Source organism: Lepisosteus platostomus, chromosome 11 (assembly GCF_059453375.1).
Source record: "Lepisosteus platostomus isolate fLepPlt1 chromosome 11, fLepPlt1.hap1, whole genome shotgun sequence".
Taxonomy (NCBI): domain Eukaryota; kingdom Metazoa; phylum Chordata; class Actinopteri; order Semionotiformes; family Lepisosteidae; genus Lepisosteus; species Lepisosteus platostomus.
In genome coordinates, this window is record NC_142621.1 from 42,689,295 (window position 1) to 42,712,643 (window position 23,349).

Here is a 23,349-nt window from a genome sequence, read left to right on the forward strand (position 1 = left end):
CTGTGCCATTCTGTGGTATTTTGTCCCAGAAGCTGTCTCGGCTGCTGAAGTCTTGCAGTCACTGTGAAGCTTTGGGCAAACTTTGCTACTGTATAAGGGATACTGTTACTCACAATAATGCATCTGGAATTCAGCAATCCCATTCCACAGACAGACACTTTAAAGGAGGTGCAGTTGAAGAGAATCAGTCTTTCACTCAGTGAATCTCAACAGCTAATGCCTCCATGCTTTTTAAAAAAAATCCTACAGAACGAAGCCAGACAGCAGGGGGATGATGGTGATAGTCAATAGGATCTTGGGGTTCTTCCTGCATCAGAAGCAAACCCCCAAGGCTATCTCCCACTCTCCAAGAGATTTTTTGTGGCCATACTGAAACATTTTGAGTGATCGTGACAGCTGTCCCAAGAGGCAAACCACTTCTGCAGTTGGAACAGTCATTCCTCTTTCATCATTTTATTGAGCAGGGGATGAAGAACTTAAAATTGAAGATGAAACTTTCTAACTAACTTTCCGCAGTGTGAATCATGTTGATTCCATTCGTACTCCCAGATATACTCAGTTTAGGACCATAAGAGTGTCTGGACAGCCTGTCTGAGTCTTGGGAATCTGAGTGTCCGAGTTAGGCCTAGAACCATGCTCAGTCTTTTCTGAGCAAGTGGAAAACTAAAGATCAGGAAAGAACCTACAGCAGATGCTTAGGCCTTGAGCCCCATCGAAACCCTGCACAACTGACACTCCCACGGTTCTAAAATTCCTTTATGGTTTGAATTGAGATTAAATAACACATTTCTGAAGCTGAAGCGACTGTAGTGCGTTTTTAATTTTCATTTCTACATTCTGCTTCAAGAGCATTTAAATGAGACACCCCCCCAGTCCCTCGGAGTAAATATTATCGCGCGTATTGGACATTTTCAAGTTTAAAGCAGAACTGTCACGCCTCATGTATTATTTCGAAAGCTCTGTAGTTTTTTTTTTAATGCAGTGAATACACGAATGAGCCCGTTTCCGCAAGCCTTCTTTAATAAAACGGTCGCATACGGTGATATTACAATAGTTGGCGGCTCCGAAACGCGTAAACAAATGCTCGGAGTTGAGCACAGGGGGAACACGAGCAGACGAGAGCTATCTGTGGTGCAAGCCCAGCGCCCCCGACTACTGAATGGGAGGAGCCCCAACAGCAAACCATAAAAAAATGAGGCTGATCTCAGCGAAAAGGAAACAGACAGACCCGTAGAAGGAGAGTGTTGAGGAAAGGCGGCTTGAGAGAAAATACTGGTAGTGGTCGCGTTTCCCCACCTCCCCTACGGCGCTGCTCAGTCCTGGTGAATTTCTGCACAGAACTGTCGACTGCAACCTCTCTTCTCAACTGCTGCTCGAAAACAGCAACTTCGCTCGTATTTATTACTCTTTGTTGTAAAAGAGAGAGAGAGAGAACCCGAACATTTTTTAAGACGGGCTTTTTTTTTGTTTGTTGTTGTTTCTCTGCGATCCGTAGACGTCAGGTTTTTCTTCTGCGAGGTGGTGACGAAGCGAGGAGACCAAAATGAGTTGTACTGTTAGCAGTTTCTTCGCCACTCTGGCGGTGCTGCTTCTGTGGCGAGTGAAAGAAATAGCGGAAGGTTGCAGCTGCTCACCCGTCCACCCACAACAGGCTTTTTGCAATGCAGATGTAGGTAAGATCACGTTCTGATTTACTTATATATTCGCGCAGATGAATGTGGCACGTTTCCACGCTCCTGTAACCCGCTAGGTAGCGGTCTGTTGTATTAATTGTTTTAAGCTGTGACAGTGTCGGAATGCAATCCACAATCCACAATCCACAAGTTCAGATTCAGTCAGGATCGTTTAGTTTGCGTGATGTCTGGATGCCATCTGAAACAAACGCACTGGGCATTTCCCCACTCGCGAAATATCGAACCCAACTTTTAACTTGTGAGATGCATCTAAATTAACTGTAACGTTAATCTCTGTGAGAGAACCGCGTTTTTTTGGGGGGGTTGTTACCTGAGGTGGGGTGCGTTACACGAACTCCTGCTGTTGTCGATTTTGTTATTTTAAAACGGATTCATTCGCGGGGGACGCGTCAAGAGGGGTCAAGATCAACTGCCTCGCCACTAAATGTACAACTGGCAAGTTTAAGTCACGAAGCCACCTGTAACGGTGATGTCGGGGTGTTTTCAACAGGACAGGTTTAATGCATCCCAGAAGACTGGGTATGTCTCTACCTGTCTCTTAGCCTTGCCTCTTTTTAAAATGGACTGCGTTACGAAACGCCTCAAGTGCCCAAAACGTTTGCAGTGCACGTTAAGATATTTTCATGAGTCGCAGATATGATGGACGTTTTCTTTGCTGTCGTACCGATTTCTTAGATCTCGATTACTATTGTTCACGTAAAAATGTAGCGCACAAAAACAATCACACACAGAGAGAGAGAGAGAGCCTATATAAATGTGTCTCGTATGTTGTAACTCATTGTAGTGGTTAGTATTTTGCTACCGATGTCAAATCGTGATTCGCGAACTGCGATAGTCGTCTGATACAGGAAGTCCTAGAAAGAAAACTCTGGAAAAGTTTGCAAGGTCTCTGGTAAACAATGTATTCCGTTTGCGTCCTTTTAAGTCCAACTTCCCAGATTCGCACTGTCATTGTGTGTTCATTTCCAAATATTTACCCCCACCACAATATGAGCCTGAAGTTGTGAAGGTGTTGGTAAACAAATAAAAACGGTCAATGTCGATTTTTACAGATTTTGCACATTTTTGTAATGGACGTTTGTAAACAAATTGGTAAGATCACATCTTTGTTTATCATCGCTTATGGAAAAATCCCCCATGCCTGTCATATCTGCCCTGTTTCGTGGAGACGTGTTTGCCGGGATCTGGTGGGGTGTTTGTGTTTTGGGTGACTGTCCGCCGTCTGGCTTGGCTGTTTCATTCAGTGTCGGGCAAGTCGACAACTCGCGTCCCTCACTCGTTACGTCTTCAAATCTTTCAGGTTTCCTGTTTTCGGTAGAAGGGATTCTCGGGGAGCTGTTGAAATGGAGCTGCGTGTAACATGTAAAACGGTCAAGATTTTGAAATCCCTATACCCCCCCCCCCCTCGCCAATCAGCGAACTACCCCTGGTGCTGTCCTCGTAAAAGGAATGCTAATTAGGTCTGCATGACTCGTGGAAAACAGCAGTTAGCGTTTATGTTGTGCGGTTATGCTAATTTGCATTAATCTATCCATATCTTTTTGAGTGTGGAGTTGGTCGGGATCTGTACTGGATTTGTTCAGATAGGCCTGCATGTTGCAGTTGCCCTGGGATTCTCTGGTGGTTTGGGCCTGAACTATGCGGATTTCAGCCCGTGGATAAATGAGCTGCGCATTTCAAGCGCTCCTGAATGACGGCGCACATCCCAGTTTTGTGAAAGCGCACGTCGCTTGACTTTCTGATTAACAGCTACGGAAAGCAGGCACGGCGACCGTGGGGAGTGAATGTGTGTGTGTGTGTGTCCCAGTCTGAAGGTTGCTTATAATTAAACACCGAAGGGTTTAACTTCATTTTAAAAACGATTTCAACTAGAAGACCGTGACATGACATATATAAGTTTGATTTGCATTTGTGCTTTTACGAATATGACGCTGCGTGTTGTTACTACTACATAAGACGTTTTTGTCATTGCCCCCCTTTGTCTTTGAGGTTGCCTTGGTGGGGAGTCGGTGTGCTTCACTGAGGGAAATTATGGAAAAGTGACGTTACGGGTTCAGCTGGTGATCTGCTGAAGCTGTAAAGGCGGGATAGGTCCAACAGCTGAAATTAAATCCCCTGATGTGTCACTGGTTACTTGTGACTGAATCACTGCTGGGCGTATCTTGGCTTTGTAATTCAGTTCCTTTTGATTTCAAATGTCAGGCATGTGCTAATTACAAACAGATCACTAGTGCTATTGACAGTTTTGATGGCTCTTTTTGTGCTTAAAATGTACTTTTATGTTGCTAAAAATGGGCATTTCTGAAAAGCAAGGCTCCCACAGAACAGATATATCACAGGATATGAATAATCACTTAAGATGCAGCTCGTGTGCCAAATACAGAGGAGTTAAAAAGTTTTCATAATCCATTAAGCCACTCCTAAAGCGAGTCTGCTCCATGATACACGCAGCTCTGCCGATTGAAGTATCTGCCGTGAACAAAGCACTTCCCGTGCCTTTCCCGTTCTGAGAATCTTCACGATGCTGGGCTCAAGTTCCCGGGATTGGGATCGCAGTATCTCCGGGGGGAAAGCGTTTGCTGGCACTGCAAGCCGCTCGCCTTCCCAGAAAAACATCCCTTCCCCTCCAAGTGTGTGCTGAGCAGGATCCCTCTGCGGGTGTCAGATGTGTACGTGGCAGGAGGGGGCTCACGCCAGTGGGAATGTGTGGGCTCGGGGCTCTGTTCCTCCCGCGCTAGCTGCGATCGGGCTGGAGCGCCGGTCAGCCCCTCCAGATCCGGCCTGAGGAATGGCAGGAATGCTCTGATGTGTCCCACTGGGGGTTTCCCCACCCAGCTCAAGGCTGAATCAGTGGGACAGCGCTGGGCAGATGTGAGGCTACAAGCTGCTGCAGCTGGAATGGAGTCCATCTCTGTGCCTGCAGTCAGAAGGAGTTTATAGGTTGAAGCCTGGAGGCAATTGATCCAGCCCCCCCGACCCCCCCAGCAGGAGAGGGCCAATGCACTCACACGTTCTCTCTCTCTGAAATATGCCTGATGTCATGCCAGCAGTCTTTCTACCTTTTTTCATTTCTGCTCGTTTGTCCAAGTCTAGCAATAAAGAAGCATGTCAGGCAAGGGATTATCTTCTGCCGTAACCTGGGCGTTTCTGTTCAGGTTAGTAACCGCATTGATTGCGAAGTGAGTGATCTTGTAGGTGATCTGAGGACGAAAGGAGCTCCCGTCCTTCGAACTGGCTCGGTTTGGTGTGAGGTTTCACACTGCCTCATTAATCTGGAAAGTGCATTTTGTAGTGCCTTTAGGCACGCTGCTCTTTGTAGTAGGTTGCAGTTTGTGTTTTCCTCCTGTTGTTGGAGGAAGTTTGGGGGTTTGTTTGTGCAGATCTGAAAACTCTTCCTCTGAGACCTCTCTCAGGCCTGGTCTCCTGCTGGACACCATGTTTGTGCAGAGTGTCCTGTTCAGCAGAGCTGATGTCTTACTTTCGATATGCTGCCAGTATTGTAAATAACTCTCTTATTTAGCACAGGGCCCTGACGTTTAAGGCAGAGTCACATCAGGCTGAGATTATAGTCTGCAGAATTGCACCTTCAGGAATGACTGATGACTTGATTTTGGGACCTTTTCCAGCTTTTATTACTAGTGAATTTACTGTTATACCCCTCACACAGGTTTCTGTTTCTGACTTTTCGTCGTAAATGAAAATATGATATTAGATCACTAACAGAAGCGGACTTGTCTTTTACTGCACCTATTAAAATACTGCTCTGCTTGTTGGAAGGCAGGAGAATGTGAGCTGGTTGGACTGCAGTGTACACGGCACATTGCTCATTAAAAGGGTACTCTTTGCTGAGCTGCATGTTACCGTGGCTCTGCAGTTTCCAAAAACCACAGTGAGCAGCTGAAGTAGTGAAACTTAGCTGTACGGTGCACTTCCAAACTGCTGAAGCATGTTTGGAAATCTGAATATTTTCGCTTGTCAGCAGTTGACCTAGCTCTTCTTTAATTCCTACCCTTTCTGAAAATAAAAGTTTAATGTACCATATACAGTATTTATTTCATCCCTGGGAGCTTTTGCATGGTAATTGAAGGCACTGCTGTTCATCCTCAGGTGGAATCGATGATAGCTTCGTCAGACTTTCTCGTAATACTCCAATAAGACCTGTGTTATTATAAGAGCGTGACAGATGCTTTTCTTCTGATGTTTAATCTCAGGTTTTCAAACCAACTCATCTAGTTAAGGCCTCCATGTGCTTCCTGGAGATAAGCTCAGCAAACAGTTTTTTTTCCCCAGACAGTTTTTGCTGGAATAGTTCATTTCCCAGTCGCAGCTGTAAGGACAAGAGCATTCTCAGAACATGTGGCAAGTATGAGATAAACTAGCCAAAACATTCAGATGATACACACTGTCCTGCCTCATTAAATTCCTGCTGAAGTCAGGACTGAACTTTTGATCTCCTGGTTCACAGACTGTCTCTGCTAAATGGCAGAGGGATCAGATTGCATTAGCCGAGCAGGCGTGTAATTCTCATAAGTGGGAGATTTTTAAACAGAAATGCCATTTTTTCACATGGCATAGGATTGTCCTGGTGCGCTGCCCTGCAGGAGGCATCGTGCTTGTCCATTTTAATGATAAAGCACATCATGGCTTCTAGCAGATGAATGTTATCATGATGTCAGCATCCCTGGAACACAGTGCCGTTTTCCAGCTTGTGTGCAAGAGACCTGTGCCACAATACGGCAGAGGGTACTGATGGGTTTTGTCAAAACCAGAGGAGCTGCGCTTTCTTCTGTGTGGGTGAGAATGGATACCTAGACAGAGTCTTGGCTCCATGCTGCCTGTTACGTTGCAGGGAGCAGGGGCTGAGTCACAGCGCAGCACACCCGCACTGTAATGCTGTAGCTGGAGCCCAGACTGGCACTTTCTCATAATGATATGTCCCGCAGCAGAGTGCTTCCAGTTGCTTTCCGAGCCATTTTCTTTTGCAGTGCAGCGCAAGAGTATGGGGCCAAATCTGTGTCATTTTTCAACTACAGTTGTTATTCCAGTAAGGAGCACACTGCTGGTAACAGATCATGTGGGTGGCGAAGCCCTGGTGTATAACTTACCAAGTTGTCTTAGGCCTCAGACCTTCAGCATTTCACAGAGGCTGAACAGAGGGATTGGCATCATATAAATTGTGCTTATGGCTTACCCGGGCTGTGCTTTTCATGCACTTCTATAGTAGCTTTTCATCTTTATCGTGGCTGTTTTTTTTTTTTCCCTGCTAGGCTGCAGGTCCAATGAAACTTCCCAGTTTGTTTGTTTTTTTCAAGCTAAGACCTCCTACCAAGTAAGCAGGTGAAGAATTGGGGGTTGCCCTCGTGTGTTCTGCAGAAACATTGTGATTGGCTCTCGAGGGGTCTTCTGAGGTTGAGAGCCGCTCTCTCGTTGTGTACTGTGTGAGATTAGACCTGCTCTGTAACAGCGTGTTTGAATGTTAGTCATACTCAAGTAATAGGGCGGTTTTTGTTGCTGGTAAGGGTATAAGAAAGGGGCACCATGATCAGCAGTTGTTTGGGATGCTTCCCAGGATTCAGTGCTGCGGTATGACTTAAAACAGATGTGCTGTGCCCTGTCCACCTCCTGTAATGGAGGTATCCCATGATAACTCAAATTCAAGCTTAGCCTGTGCAGGTTTCCCCACCCCCCGTTGAGCTGGAGAGCGAATTTAAAGTTTGGGGGGTTCTTTGGCTGCACTAGTTTCCAAACTATTTTGTCTGCGTCCTCTCCTGTGGTTTTCTTCTAGAAGAAATTCCGGGTGGGTTCCTCTCTGTAAAACCGGGGTTGTCTGGCTCAAACCAGAGTTGTGTCCGGCATCTGCAGAAAAAAAAACCAAAAACACAACGGTACACCGTCCAAATCTAGCCACCTCATCTCGCGCAAAAGGACCAGGGAGGAAGGAAGGAATGGTCCAGGAAGTGGTGAGCAGGGTCATGAGAGTCCGCTGCAGGGGGCTGTTGAGGGAGGAGGCAGGGTGCCCGCGAGAGCCTCCTTCACTGACGCTGCAGTCCTGTCCTGTCCCGTCCCAGACGTCCTTCTCCTGCCCCTGTTTGTAACCCTGGCAGGGGCACAGTGTGCCAGCGGGGTTATTTTTGAGAGAAAAGTGGCCCCTCTGGGCAGGGATGTTCCTGTGATCTCTTCAACCTCTTGCGTCAGACACCATAAGAAATTAGAACCGGTTTTCCCATGTGTGTTAGAAGTATTTTATGAGATAATCTGACCTCCTCCCTTCTTCCGCGGGCGTTAATACGCCACTGACTGACTGACTGACTGACTGTCAGATGCCCTTGTTTAAAGACGGAAGAATTGTGTGGTTACTGGGCCCGTTTATGTGAGGGGACCTCGCAATTGCAGTTAATTAGTCAAGGCAGACACAACAAGTGCTTTCAGAGTTGTTTTGTTTTCCACTTAGTGCTTAGTCATTGTGTGTAGAGGCTGCTCACTGCATCTGGGAGCAAGCTTTGCTTCTAATAAGCTTCCTTTAGAAAAGTCTCATCCCTGTTATTAAACACTTAGTGCAGCCCGAGCTTTGGGGTCATCTGGATCACCATGCACCGATCTACTTCTCTTTAGTGTTACAAATAATAATATACCCCCAGTTTTATAATTAGTTAAGCATGAAAATTGTCAATAAGAATGCATAACAATGCGAGACCATTCATATGGCCTCCTTGCTAATTGGGAGCTTAACGATCCAAGGATCCTGTGCTGCTTCTTCCTGAAAGATACTGAGGACTTGTCTACAGCAAACGCGGACGGCTTGTGTGCGCCAGACACCCGCGACGCAGAGTCTTCTATTTTCAGTCCTAAACGCTCTTCGATTTCCGCCCCTGGCCCTGACCGGTGAGTCATCAAGGAAAATTGCTTTTCGAGGGAAAAGTATCCCACAGGTCCTTGAGCGTGTACTTCTCTTGTGCCAAGAGCTTGCACTGCGTACCTTCCTGCCGCCCTGAACCACTGCTTTCCCAAAGGGGGACGTCCAGAAGCTGGCTGCCCTTGTCCGGGGCCCTTGCTTGCTCTGCGTCGGTGTCGAGTGCGCTGACCCGTGCCTAATGTGTTTAGAGCCGTGAGCGCCGAGCCAGCGCGCGGAGGTTAATGTGAAGTGATTTCGTGGATCGGTTTATGTGTGTCCTGGGGAGTCTGGATGGGCTCCCACATTCTGTCGTCTTCGCTGCGCAGTGGGAGGATCACACGGTCTCCAAGTGGAAAAATACCAACCTGCAGAAGACGTCGGGAGGAAGACTGTGGCTGCAGTGTCTCCTTGAAGGCGCAACACCCTGCTAATCGGGGTCATTTTAAATAGAATAACATGCAGTTCTCTTCTCCCTGCCTCTTTTTTTTTTAGGGTCTTTGTGTTCCCCACAAAATGCTGTAACGGCAACAGCTGGGGACTGTTTGAAGGTTTGTTCCTTATCCAGGAACTGAAGGTTCTGGCTATAAATGTCACAGCGTAATTTGCAATGCAGTACTTTAGTTCTTTTGTGCTATTTGATGGTTTTGCCAACAAAAGCTGGGTTGCAGTTCACCAATAGGTCATTGTTCGTTGAATTTCACAATAACTATTCCATATAAATGATATTATTTTGTGTTTAATAGGTTGCTGGCAAGAAACCGGCAAAAAGCAGTAAGAAAGTGTATGTTTTCTGTAAAATATCCTAGCTGAAACTTGTTTCCAGGAAATCGTCTGTGTTAAGAGGATGCGGGTATTGACTTCTGTCAAAATGTTTCTGTAATACTTGAACCTCAGAACAAACCTGTCGTCATGGTGCTTACCAACATACTTACCAGCGTTGGAACTGGGGGGATAGTCCCTCATTCCTCAAACAATGAAATACAGTACCTGGAACTGAAAGGAAAAGGAGACATTCCTAGTTTAATCCCATTGCCTTTTTAAGTAGTTTGGCAATGCACCTTAAATCATGTGATCTGTGAAACTATTGGATTAATCCTAGCACAGACCATAACCTTCATAATTAAGATTCCTGGCATAATTTGATAAGACTTTCTGTGGTTTACAAGTTTGACCTCTTGGGTACCAGGAACAGTAGATGCCCCTTGCCCCTATAGCAGCATGGGCGCGTGAAAGGTTTGTAGTCCAGTTCTGACTTGCAGAAATTCATTACTTTTTATGTTATTCTTTTCATTAAAGCCTCTCCACACCAGTGAGGTCCTCATATGTTTTTTTTTTTTAATTTGCTGTCAGATTTACTGTAAATTAGGAGACAGGCTGACTTTTGCAATGGGGAATGTTGAAATGCCCTAAAGGTGAAGGCAATGCTTCCGTGCCGAGTAACTGTCTTGCAACAAGCTGTGGCAGGGGCGACTGCGGATTGAGAAACCAGTAACCGTAGATGGGCAATGCAGTGATTTAGCTGCAGAGTCCTGTGCACTGTCCAAGCTGGCAGTGGGCCCTCCAGCACTGTGCAGTAGCCTAACATGTATCCATTTTCTAAACGCTTTTTCTAACTCGTGAGCAGGAGTCTGTCCATGCACACTCTCCCACCAGAGCCAGTTTTCCGTTAAGGTGATCAGCCTACCAGCATGTCTTTGGCCTGTGGGAGGAAACTGGAGCACCTGATGGAAACCCACACGGACACAGGGACAACATGCAGACTCCATGCTGATATTCCTGCGGTGCTGTAACCCAGGACCCCAGTGCTGGGAGACAGCAGTGCTAACCACTGTGCCACTGTGCCTCCCCACAATAGCCTATGAGTATGATCCAGTTCAGTTTCCCTTTATTTCTGCTTTGTGTTGCGGGCACATTGTGTGAAAGTGCAATTCCGCTTGGCCATGCTGACAAGTGATCAGATTCAGAATGTGGGCGGCTTCTTTACCAGCCCTGTAGCAGGGCCAGAGCTCCGCCTGAGCTTTTGGACTTTCTGGACACCCCATCTCCTGTTGTCATAGGTCTCTGCATTGTGCTGCTGTCATGAGAGGTATGTGGGATATTTTTTGGGTGACTCAGGGAAAGGAGACTCACGGGGAAGCGTTTTGAGGGGAATGTTGTGCGAAAAACGTTTTTCCCTCCCTCACATTCAGCAGAGGAGTTAATAGACAGGCCTTCTGGTTCCCTCTTTATTGGGCAGCTCTTGTGCCAGGAGAGCTTCAGTTCAAAGATAACCCAGTGTTCTGTCCCAAGACTGCAGGAATTAAAATGGCCCGACTTAAAGGTATGGTGATTTATATTAATTATATTTTTATTTTTATCATGCCCCTTTAGAAAAAAAAGTCAGTTCATACTGCAGGACCAGGGAGCTGTGTGTTCGGAGGGGCGCTCTGTGGGACTTGAGCTTGTCTGTGGAAATGGTAGCGTTTTGGTGACTAAAGACACGTGAAAGATTCTGTCTTCAGTGTTCTCTGGGTTTGTGGCTCCAGTGCTGGGATGGCTTTGCAACACGCAGTGAGGAAAAGTGGGTCAACTCAGAGGGAAGGCAGAAAAAAAACGTGAATACATTTGAAGGGAGGAAGGCCTTCTGTGTTGGCGCTCCTCTTTGCAAGGTTTGCTTGCCTCATTAAGGACCTAATTCATGCGGCTGCAGGCGCACGGTGCTGGCCCGGAAACGAACTGGCACTCGTTTCTCTTCCTGGGCAATTAAAGGCAACCTGAATCCACATAAAAGAGAGACAAATATCAATTTGAGATTTTGTTGTGCATTCTTACACCTCCAGTCCTAAAAGGGCTCACTGCTTCTTCTATCCCTGACCCAGAAAAACACGAAAGGTCCAGAATTGGTAGCTGAGGGGGCATGCTGTCCTGTCTGGAGATCAAAGCTTGGCCCTGATGACTCCAGACTCCACAGGTCCCACACTTGTATCACTTCCAACATGCAAGCTGGCCAGTACTGCCTTTATAGCAAGGAGCCCCAGGAACGCAAGGCTGTTTTTTTTTTTTTAGGATTGAAAGCAGGTTGCAGGAGAGTCATCTTGCTTTGATTGCTCAAGACTGTACTAATAACTGGTTCTGGTTGTGAAAGATGCCAAACTGTGTCCATGATGTAATCGGAGAGCTGTATCTAGTCTGCGATAAACAGTTAAGTTATCAAATACATTTACTCTTGAGTGGAAGAAAAGTTCTCTTTCTGGGAAGTATAGGAGGTTACTGTATTAATTCTGAACTCTCTGGTTAGCCTGTCATCTGTCATGACGACCTGATGTCTTCATGTATAGCTGCAGATTTGTAATGGATTAACTAGGAGGAGTGTAATGTAAAAGCCTTTCAAGTAGGGAGCCGTATCAGCATGTGTAGGCAGCAAAGGAACAAGTAAAGGTTTATTCCATGCTGAAAAGAAACCTAATATTTTGGCTGTGGAGCCTACTATGGGTCCTATGGTACCTGAAGAAGGCTCCACAGCTGAAACGTTGTGTTTCTTTTCTTCCATTTTCAGCATGGAATGAATCTTTACTTGTTCCTAATGTGAAAACCACTTCGTTTTTCGTAGCAGCGGTGTACAGTAAATGATGGCTTCATATTCAGATTATAGTGAGAGTTCTGATCACTCAGCACCTGTAGTGTCCCTGTTTGGGTAAAGTGACACCATCCATTCACAGAGGTTGGTGTGATTTTTTTCATTATTGTTAATACTCATGACAAATGCTGCAAAGCTGTATCTTGGGTTTACCATACCTCTATAAGGGTCTTTATGTACAGTATAACATCCTGCTGTGCGTCAAACAATGTCATTACATGCTCTCTGCTCTCTGAACCCTTACTGAGTTGATGGGTCTCTTGCCCCTGGCTGGAAGGGCTGTGATTTTGGGGACACGGTGTCCTGTAATTCTTTGTCCTCAGTCTAAATCGGTTGCACAACGAGAGTTTCCGGATGTAGGGTCAGTATCTCTCAGGTCACAATGCTATTGACTCATCTGTGAGAAATCCCACTTTTTTCCCATTGCATGCTTTATTGCATTTGCTGCAGAGTTTGAACTTCCTTGTGCCTTTTCTGAACCCCGAGTGCTTTGCAAACCTGATTTTTTTTCTCTTCTGTGTATAATTCTGAACCGCTTAAATGGAACTTCTGAGCTCTAAAAGCCATTAACAACATTTGCCTGTATCTTAACTCGAACTCATTCTTGCAATGTGGAGACAGCCTTTTACACTACGAAAGGAGATGTGTTTATAGGCCCAAGTTTTCAGTCAAGCTTGTTTCACACATACCAACACAGGACAGGCAAATTCAATACAAGTACCAGCTAATATGTGAACTAGCAGGTTGTCTGGTTCTGCTTTTTGTCATGCCAGCCTATAGCATGGGCACTGGGGGGGACTAATACAGCTTGCACTGGCAGCAAAGCTAACCCAGGTGCGTGGCTACCTACTGAGGCAGCTTGTAGTTTGTGAAGCCAAAGCCATCCTGACCAATTCAAACCCACCCAGCCCTGGGAGCGGTGAGTCAGACATGTGCCACTTGGGGAATCCTTTTCACACTTGGCTAGCGACAGCCAGGACCGGGGCCAGTGACCTCTGAGCTGGAGGGCCTTCACAAGCACTCCTGAGTCTGTAGTGGAGGAAACATCCAGCAGCCTCACCATCCCAGTGCCCCCTCCGCCTCCAGTACACGTGACCTACGATGGCAAACGATGTAGGTCTAGATTTAAAAAACGAATATTAATTTCGGAAAAACGCCTCACAAGGGCTCTATAACTCCAGGATTGCAGGGCAATCGTCTCCATGTCTGTGGCAGAGCGCGTACAAGACTCATTAACTGAGCCATTAAATGGAGGAAAAAACAGGAGCTGCGGATTAAAATATTGCAGCCCTGTGTGCGGAAATTACACTGAGCCGAGATTGCCTGATTATTCTAAATGATTGCTAAAAGTAGTCTAGGGTCCCCTGTGTGTAGTTAACATCCTAAGCAGAGGACATGGAGAGTTAGAGGCTTGCTGTAGAAACCTGGATGTTGTGTGTAAGAGTGATACTAGGGAAAGCATGTGCTCTGACAAGGCTCTCATTATCTTATCAGCAGCAGTGAGCCCTTCATAGCTCTGTACCATCCAGGCTCTGAAGTGAATCCTAGCCTGCAGTCTCATGTCTTTTCCCAAACTTGTTTCTTTTATTTTTCAGTCGTTCTGCATCTTCCTGTGTAGTAAGTATTACTGTATAATACCCCTGGGCTCACATTTGCCATGCCATACCTGTCTTACTGAGGTGTTGCGTAGCTCTGGGTATTTGTCAGTGTTGGCATCCATGCTGGCTGTACAGTGATATAATGCAAGGCTGTCATATTTTTAATTTAATTTACAATTTTTAAATTGTGAGACAACACAATGCAGAATGCTGGTCCCTGCCTTAGGACAAGATATATTTCCCTTCAATACTGTGATCTTGTTGCTGTGACATTTCTGGGGGGCCATGATTTAAAACTTGATTTAAAATGCTCTCAGGAAAAAGAGAAAGGTGGGATGTTTCTCATATGCAGAAAGCAACAGGTAAAGGTTTATTCCCCGCTGAAAGGAAAAGAGGAGAGACACAATGTTTTGGCTGTGGAGCCGAAATGTCAGACACCTGAAGAAGGCTCCACAACCGAAATGTTGTCTCTTTTCCTTTCAGCGGGGAATAAACTTTAACCTGTTTGTTTGCAGCCTACTGACACAGGATGCTGACACAGCTAACTTACCTGATATTTAGAAAGTGTTCGATAACCAGTGAAGATACTGCTCCTTTGACTTGTTGTGCTACTGTATGCAGTCCCATTTATAGCCCCCAGTCCTATGACATGCAGTATGCTTGCTGAGAACGGGCTTTGGACTTGGAAGAGACCTAGCTTATGCAGCAGGAACTCTGCTCTTGTCCCTGAACCACAGTTGGTTTGTGAGTCCTGGCCCAGCTCCTCAGTGCCCCCTGCTGGACGAATCGCTCTGCTGCTTGTTTGTAGAGCTGGCATGGTATTCAAGTGGAACAAGCTGCCATTTTGATTGTTTATATTTTCCTATACTCTGAAGGCAACCCCTGTGACCTAGCAAAACCATTTTTTCTGTTAACCTTTGCAGGATGTTAGACAATATGACATGCTCCCTGGTTATTTTAGACTTAGGACTAAAAAAAATTGTTATTCCAAAGCATTTCTAGAGAAAGGGAGTGCCAATCAAATCTCATAACATTTCACCCTTTACAGGGCTGTTGATCCTGACAATGATGACATTACTGTTTATTGTATACAAATTTGATTGTGGGTGTAAAGTTGGAGTAGGAAAAGGAGCTGTTGCCCAGCTCTACATGAGTTTAAACAATCTCTCGACTGCTTGGATGTGCCATTTAGGAATCTATCTGTTTCTGATTGGGAAATATGGCTGGCTTCTTGAGTAGCTGTTCTAATTCAATTGCATCTGCTCATCGTTATCCTGGGCCTTTTTTATGTGGTGGGGGTTTAAATTGAAAGCAGCCATTGGAGTAGGAAGCCTGCTTCTTGTATATAGGCCCACAGAGGCATTTGATAATGTAACATCAAGTGCTTCAGACTAAGAATCTTGCGAGCACAAAAATGTGCTCTGTATCAAGACCAGTGTGGAGCCCACAGCAGGCAAAAATCATATGGAAGGCCACAGTTAGTAACGTAGCCAGCCAGTTGTTTTTCCAGATTGTATATTTTTGTTAAAACCAGATGAATCCAGGCTTTAGTCAGACAAGGCTCTGTTTAAAGTGCGAGGTGGAAGTTCTGGAGCTCATTGCTGATCAACATGTTGTTAATTAGTGTTAGCCGAAAATGGCAATGGGTGCTTTCAGCCGATACTGCCTACCTAAAAAGATTTACCAAAGTAAATGATTAAATGTTTGCTCTATATGGTTAACCACAAAAGAATTGGTCTTGAAAAACATTGCATGTTCTTAGAGTGTTTTAGTGCACTTTCAGGCCGTCATTCAGTGTTGTGTTTCTGTTGAATAAGAAAGAGCTCAGCAGCAGGATCTGCAGAGTACTTTGCAGGCACCCTCACTGAGAGAGACACGATGACAGCGTAATGCGAGTCAAGAGAGTCAAGTCCTGGAGGGGTTGATTCTACTCTCGTTCTAGAGCAGCTTTGTGATTCGAGAGGCTATATGTATAGGTTTACGTTTGTGGCTTGCCTCTTATGAAGACGTTTCCGCTTTGGATGAATAAATGTAGGCGAACCCCGTCTCCCCCATGAAAGGCTGGGGGTTTTCCTCTCTCACATGGTTGCGGTGAGACAGGGAACGGCAGTCCCTGCACAAAGGAAGCTCCGGCGGCAAACAGCAGAGCCAGAGGATTCTTCGCCCCCTTCTTTTCTTTCGTCTGCAGCCAAGCCTGCTCCAATCCCCTGAATCAGGCTTTCCAAAAAAGAAGAAAGGAAAGAAAAAAAGAGTGAGCAAACTGCTGTGTGTCCACGGCTGCACCAGGCTACACGTCAGCTGTTTAGATGGAGAATTTTGTGCTGAGAAAATGTAAATTTTAGCTTCGCCGCGGGGGAACAGCTTGGCGCCGCTCCAGACTGACCTTCTTACCTCCTCAAGAGGAACACGTGGAGGCTCAGTTCCCCGCTGGAAAGCAGAAAGGAGGAAAAAGCCGATGTTTCAGCTGTGACTCCTACTTCAGGTGTGCGAAGAGCACTTCACAGTTGGAAAGTGGTTTGGCTTTTCTTTCCAGTTTCCAGGGTTTGTTGTCTTGGCAGGCGAACACGAACAGAACATACCGAGAATTGTGCTCTGATAATGTCGGTTGAGCACCCATATGTGTTCCCTCAGCACAGCTCTGTCTTCATCCTGCTTTTAAACGATGAATTGATAATATCTGCACAAAGAAAGACATGGCAGTACTTGCAACAATAGCTTAGGCATTACAAAAACCATTGTATTTTGAAGTTCATACTTCTGTGGCTTAAGGCAGTGACATTAAGTAGAGTAAGGGACTTTTGTGTTTTAGAGGAACATGTTACTTTAAATTATTTGTATAGCATTTCCATGCTTTTTTAGGCTAGGCTGTAGAAAAGAGTGCTATGACTAGTGAGAGAACCTGCCACTGTTGCTCAGTGCATCAGCCTGATGTGTTCATTTCTTTATCTCTATTTTTTTTTACTCCCAGTGATCAGGGCAAAGGTGATTGGAGGTAAGGAAGTGGATTCTGGGAACGACATCTATGGCAACCCAATCAAGAGAATCCAGTATGAGATCAAGCAGATCAAGGTAGGAACTGAGATCACTCCTGATAAAGATCCTGGCTGGAAGTGACGAATGTGTCTTTAGACACATTACTCTTCACTGCACTCCTGTTTTATTCTGTTTGGCTGATCTTGATTGATTTATTCTGGGGTACAGTAAAATCTGGTTCCCCCTCAAAGGCTTATGACAGCATTGTATTATTATAATAATATTCTTAAAACCCTGTTTTAAACAAAAAGTGCATCTTCTGGTGTTTGTGTAAAGCTTGTAGTATACATTGTTTAAATTAATCGCTCAGTGTCTACTGTGTTGTTGAGTTTGGTACAGGCTTCAGGAGAACAGCAACGATCTCTGGTCCTGGTAAGACAGCATCCGAGACTGAATAAGTGGGTACTACACTCCAGACCCGTTTATTTCCCTGCATCGGTCCATGAAATGGAAGAAGGTGCCTGCCCTGTCTGTTGTATTGCTTACTGACCCATTGCTGCACTTTACGGTGCTTGCAGATGGTTGTTCGTGTTCTACACTTCTGCATCTCTGTACAAGAGATGTCTTTGCCTTGTTGAGAAGTAATAAGGGGACAGCTGAAAGAAAGACGAGGCTCGTTTTAAAGATGAGTCCGAAATGGAAAAAACAACTCCTGCCAAACCTCTTCTGAAACCAAACAAAATAAGGAAAAATTATCGAGTGCTGTCAACTTTCCAGCAGGCCCTGCTGTCCTCTGAGACATCTGTGTTTTCAGTAAAATGTGCTGCTGCTCTGTTTGTTTCAGATGTTCAAAGGCCCAGATAGAGACATAGAAACTGTCTTCACTGCCCCCTCTTCTGCTGTGTGTGGAGTGACTCTGGAGACCAATGGCAAAAAGGAGTACCTCATTTCAGGTAGCGTGTGAGACGCCATCACCAGAATTTCTTTTTCCTTTTCTTAAATTTTGAATTGTTGATTATTTTTTTATTATATGCCCACTGAATTTGGAATTGGATCTTTTTTTGGCTCTCATGCCAAATCTCCTGTATCCACTCGGGTGAGAATGAGACGCACAGCCATGTGCCTCTGACACGCCCACTTTCAGATCTCCCACAGTGCCCGACAGGCGAGTCAGCGATGATTGGAGGAGCAGCCTCTCTCGCTAACATTACGACAAGCCGTGTGGAATCTCAGGGGAGATGGTGTTTGCAGGAAATCTGAAAACATTGAAACCCTGGAAACAACTTTCCAAATGTTAGCCACGAGCCATGAGGAAAAAAAATGCCATTTAATCTTTAAAGCTTTCCTTAAATAAACTTGAATGTTATTCCCATTTTTAAAATTTTTAAATATTTAACTATAGATAAAGCCGCATAAAGGGATTTTTAATGCAACAGTGTTACTTCTGTTTGAAAGGTTTTACTGAATGGAAAAGGAAAACAAGACTCAAGGCTGTAAAAACAGACTTTCTCTGGTTTCTCTATCTAGACTGATCTCCTGCACCAAAACAAGCTGAAATTATAGTGTGGGCATTGAAGATAATATGGGTAATTCCTTTAAAATAGTTGAGTGGAAGCAGATAGTATGAGGAGTCTGGGCTTGTAATTGCTGAGGCCTTGATTTCAAAGGAACTCTTTCCAGTCCTGCAAGTCAGACAGAAACTGACTGCCTCTAAATCCCAGATCAGATCTTGTGTGCCTTTAAAAAAAAACACTCTGCAGAATCCACTTCTCTCTTATCACAAAGCCCAGTGCTCTGTGAGTGAGGCTTTATGGTGTCTAGTGACTGGCTAGCATTAACTAGCTACCAGTGTGGGGATGCTGACATTGAAGCTAGGCAGCATGTGACTGATTATAATAATAATTCCTTACACTTATATAGCGCTTTTCTGGACAATCCACTCAAAGCGCTTTATAGGTAGTGGGGACTCCCCTCCACCACCACCACTGTGCAGCCCCCACCTGGATGATGCGATGGCAGCCAGTGTGTGCCAGTTTGTTCACCACACACCAGCTACCAGTGAGGAGGAGAACAAAGTGATGAAGTCAATTCATAGATGGGGATTATTAGGAGGCCATGATTGGTAAAGGCCAATGGGAAATTTACACCCCTACTCTTTCTGAGACACACCTTGGGATTTTTAATGACCACAGAGAGTCAGGGCCTCGGTTTTACATCTCATGCGAAGTATGGTGCCTTTTTAGAGTATAGTGTCCCTGTCACTATACTGGGGCATTAGGACCCACACAGACCGCAGGGTGAGCGCCCCCTGCTGGTCCCACTAACACCTCCTCCAGTAGCAACCTGAGCTTTCCCAGGAGTCTCCCCTCCAGGTACTGGCCAGGCTCACACCTGCTGAGCTTCAGTGGGCTGCCAGCGGTGAGCTGCAGGGTGATCTGGCTGCTGATGCGACTGTCCCTGTAACCCCCAGGCAAGGCAGAAGCGGATGGAAAGATGCACGTGACCCTGTGTGACTTCATCGTGCCCTGGGAGTCCATGAGCGCCACTCAGAAGAAGAGTCTGAACCAGCGGTACCAGATGGGCTGTGAGTGCAAGGTGAGGAGGGACCAGTCTGGCCGTGGGGTGGCGATTCCCAGTCCGGGTCCAGGATACCCACGGGCCTGCCGGGCTTTCTTCCAGCCCAGCTCTCAGCGACGCAACCAGTCCCCCCGTTGACTTAATCATAGGATTAGTTCCTGCTCCTAAACATCATATTTTGTGCCCCTCATTCCTCTTGGAGTGTCTCGGTTCTCTCTTATCTTGTTTGTGGCCATCCCTGTGTTCTGATGTTCCAAGGTCCACACATTTACAACTGCTTCACCTGCTAAAACTGCTTTAAGACCAAAAGCGCGAAACTGGCAAGGAAGACGAGCACTGCCCCAGCTAACGGGTGTTGTCCTTCCACAGATATCGCGCTGCTCCTCCATCCCGTGCATCATCAACAGCCAGGACGAGTGCCTGTGGACGGACTGGGTGATGGAGAAGAGCATCAGCGGTCGTCAGGCCAACCACTACGCCTGCATCAAGAGGAGTGACGGTTCCTGCGCTTGGTACCGCGGAGTGGCGCCCCCCAAGAAGGAATTCTTGGACATTGAGGACCCCTAAACCCCCACCCCCCCCACACACACCCCCACCCCCACCCCCCCCTGCTCGCCCGCCCACGCGTGCCCTCTGCGCCGCCGGCAGACACCGCCTGCGAAACGATAAGAAGAAAAAAAAGAGCATTATAAATAATTAAATAAACAGTGAGATTATTAAAACGTAACAGATGTAGACTGGTCGAGTGATGACGTCACTTCCTCAAGAAGCCTTGCAGCAACTACGGCAGTGTGTGAGGGACAATCTTGTGAGGACAGCACTTTCTGCCCCAAAAAGCGCTTATTCTTCTTTTAAAAAAAAAATAATACAGCAAAATTAAAATAACCTACCAAACATTGGTTTGTGCTTTACTTATAGCAAGGCTATAACGATATCTTTGTCCACAACAAAGGTGTTGTTTATCCTGTTGAAAGCCAAATCTCCAAAGGTCAAATCTCACTGAACATTTCCTGTTTCTCATAACCATGCAGCTTGAACCAATCAGATTCATGGTGAGGCGGGACTTCCCAGAATATTGTGATGTTTGTTTCTGAATGACAGCATTATGTGTAAAAAAAAAAATGCATGGTTTATGAGATGGAAATTTTGAACCAAAGGCTTGAACTACTCATTTCTAGCAGTTTTGAGACGCAATAAAGAGCTGACCTGTGCGTTCTTCCAGTCGTTGCCTTTAGCACTTTCTCGGTTCACCAAGAGATACCCTGTTGAAAATAAAATAGTGCTCACGATGCTTTTCACACGTGTTGGGAATTCTTAAACTGTTACGTGTCGTAAAAGGGCATGATTTAGTCTGAGCCATGAAATAGAGGTTTGCTGACATACAGTAGGTCTTACATAAGAGCCCTATCAGTGTTTGAAACTGTTTGTTTGCGAGTCAGCTGGGCCTTCTGCCCCCTGTGGCGTCAGGAGTGCTGATGTCAGGGTGAAGAGGACTGTGGGTATTTGGGGCTGGGAGCTGGCTGGCAGTGTGCAGGGGTGTGAATGTACAGAAGCAGCTTCTCTGGGCACAGCTGGCACAGCCTCCCCTCTGCCAAAGCAGCAGACTCTTCCCAGGGCGGGATTGTTCCTGGTCTTAGACCTTGAACAGGGCAGATTGGAATACCGGCCGAGTGAACCGTTGCCAGAAACCGTCCGCACGAGGTAGGCGTGACCAGAATTTGGAAACCCACTCGCGTTTGTGGCGTTGTGGTGGAAGCGAAAGCCGAGACCCAGGCTCAGCCCTCGGAGAAACCTCAGTTCGCTAGGAAATGAAGGAATGTAATCGTGTTCCACGATTTGAACAGTAGTTCAGTGACAGATTTGACCTTTCTCCTCCTCGAGGGGATTCCTGATGTCTCACTGGTCCAGTCTATGCCTTGTCAATAAAGTAATGGAGCCTCGCTTGCTGTGGTTGTTCCTATACGCTCCTATGGCCTATCCTCTGTCCACATTGTCTTCCTGTCCCCTGTACAGTACCTATGCATATACGTTTGTTATTTTTATACATATATTTTTAAATTCTTTTTTATTATAATTATTAATAATCTTGGTTAGACCTTTTTAGATTTGCACTTTCTAAGGAGTCGAGACATTTGGTCAAAAGACGAAGGTCTCAAACAGGGAGGATTGAATCCTCTTCTTGATTTTTGTAATTTTTGTTTTGTAACCTTCTAGTTCTTTATACAATTGATTTTCTAATATTATTGTTTGGTCTTGCTACTTTCATGTAATGCTTTTATTCTCTCTTTTTTCTTTAAAGTACTATAGAAACTTCAAACCCCCCCCCATTTGTGTATGTTGAGTTGCTGTAAGGCAGGGCTCGAGGTTATGATGACCCACAGCACACATTGTGATGTCTAGGAAACCATATGTTGTTCATAACCGTGTTCATTGCCAGGAACTACTTTATAGAGTGTGTTTCAGGAGACTGAAACCAAATAAAGGAACAATTTAAACAAGTGAAATGATAAAGGAATGTATTCTTTGACTTCATATCCCATTGCTTCAGGTCAGGTATAAATGCACATCCATCTTTAGAAATCTGATTCCTGGAGCATTAACAAGTATTGCGATTTAGAAATATAGAGTACTCTATAAGGAAGCATCCAGGGTGTTCAGTATCATAATATTCTTCATTCATTCTCCCAATACTCTTAACGCCTACACTATATTGATCATGGTGATTTGTTAAAAAGCAGTATTCCTGGTTTTGCATTTCATACTGATATTTTTTTCTTAAAATCACTATGGAATATAGTTTCTCAAAAAAGACAGTTTCCTAAGCAAAGACTATTGTATCACGCCATTTTCATAAACGCACAGTGCTTTGCTGGAGAAATATCGCAGTGACTCCAGACCGCTGGGGTGTGCAGTTTGATTGCTCTCAGTGTCATTTTGAAATCTCTGGAATTAATTGCGTAATAGTTTTATGCATTTGTATCACTGAAAATAAACTGATCTGTGGCAATATGTTAAAGTAGCTGTCTTGCAGAGATGTTTGTAGGGTAAGTTACTGTGTCTCCATATACATGAAGGGCAAAGTGCAGGCATCATTCAACAAGAACTGTACTATAGCCTGTTAACTGATTAATTGGGTTTGATAAATAAGTACACTTTACTTAAGGATGAGTGATTTTTTTTTACATTTATTGAACATTGGTTCATCCCAGCCATTAGTAAAATTTTCAGATTTCACATAAGTTCATTTCAGATGGGGGAAATCAATACTTAGAGGTTTAGTCAAACTATCTTGGTCTGATAAAACACCAAGCAACATGATTTTAAATGCTGCAGAGTGTTGCTCTAATGATATTCAACTGTTTGAAATAATAGGAGATGTAATTATCTGCATTCAGGTCCCAGACAGTAATGGCAAATCTGCTAAAAACCAGTCCATTACTTTAAACACACATTTCTGTCTTGCGTAGAGAAATTCATCCTACAAGACCTGTTAAGTGAAAGCAAAAGTTTACATGGTATTTTTAGTATTTTGTTGCTATTCAAGTACTAGATGTATCTGAAAACGCATAATTTAAATCTTGAGTGATCTGTGTTTTTTCTTTATTTGGCCATTTTATTTTTTTATTGTATTTTTTTTCTTCTTTCTCTGATGTTTGCTGAAGAGTGAGATTTCTTGTGCTGGAGACACATGAGAGCCATTGTACAATGAAAACCAGACTATGCATGTCTTTGATGCTTTGTATAATTCATATGTGGGCATACAGTCAATGGATTAAATATACAGTATTATCAAATAAAAATTTAGAATAACATGTCTCTTCATTTCTTATAAGATAACCTCCCTCCCTGGACTATGGCTAATTCACATGCGTCTTATTGACCTGGATTTTAAAATGGCAACAGATTTGGTCATCGGAAGTAAAAGTAATTTCAGTTCTCCTCAACCCCTTTTAACTGAACTAAATAAGGACCTACAAATCCCTTGATATTAGTAGTTTT

The 23,349-nt window shown here is 44.9% G+C and overlaps 1 protein-coding gene across 1 annotated transcript; it reads left to right on the forward strand.

Moving 5' to 3' along the window:
* The first annotated feature begins 1,068 nt into the window (after nucleotides 1–1,068).
* On the forward strand, nucleotides 1,069–23,160 carry timp2a (TIMP metallopeptidase inhibitor 2a). Its single transcript, XM_088599817.1, has 5 exons — nucleotides 1,069–1,673; nucleotides 16,769–16,869; nucleotides 17,618–17,726; nucleotides 19,244–19,368; nucleotides 19,720–23,160. Exons 1-5 carry the CDS (start codon nucleotides 1,544–1,546, stop codon nucleotides 19,915–19,917), a joined length of 663 nt encoding a protein of 220 aa, XP_088455943.1. The 5' UTR covers nucleotides 1,069–1,543; the 3' UTR covers nucleotides 19,918–23,160.
* The last annotated feature ends 189 nt before the right edge of the window (nucleotides 23,161–23,349 follow it).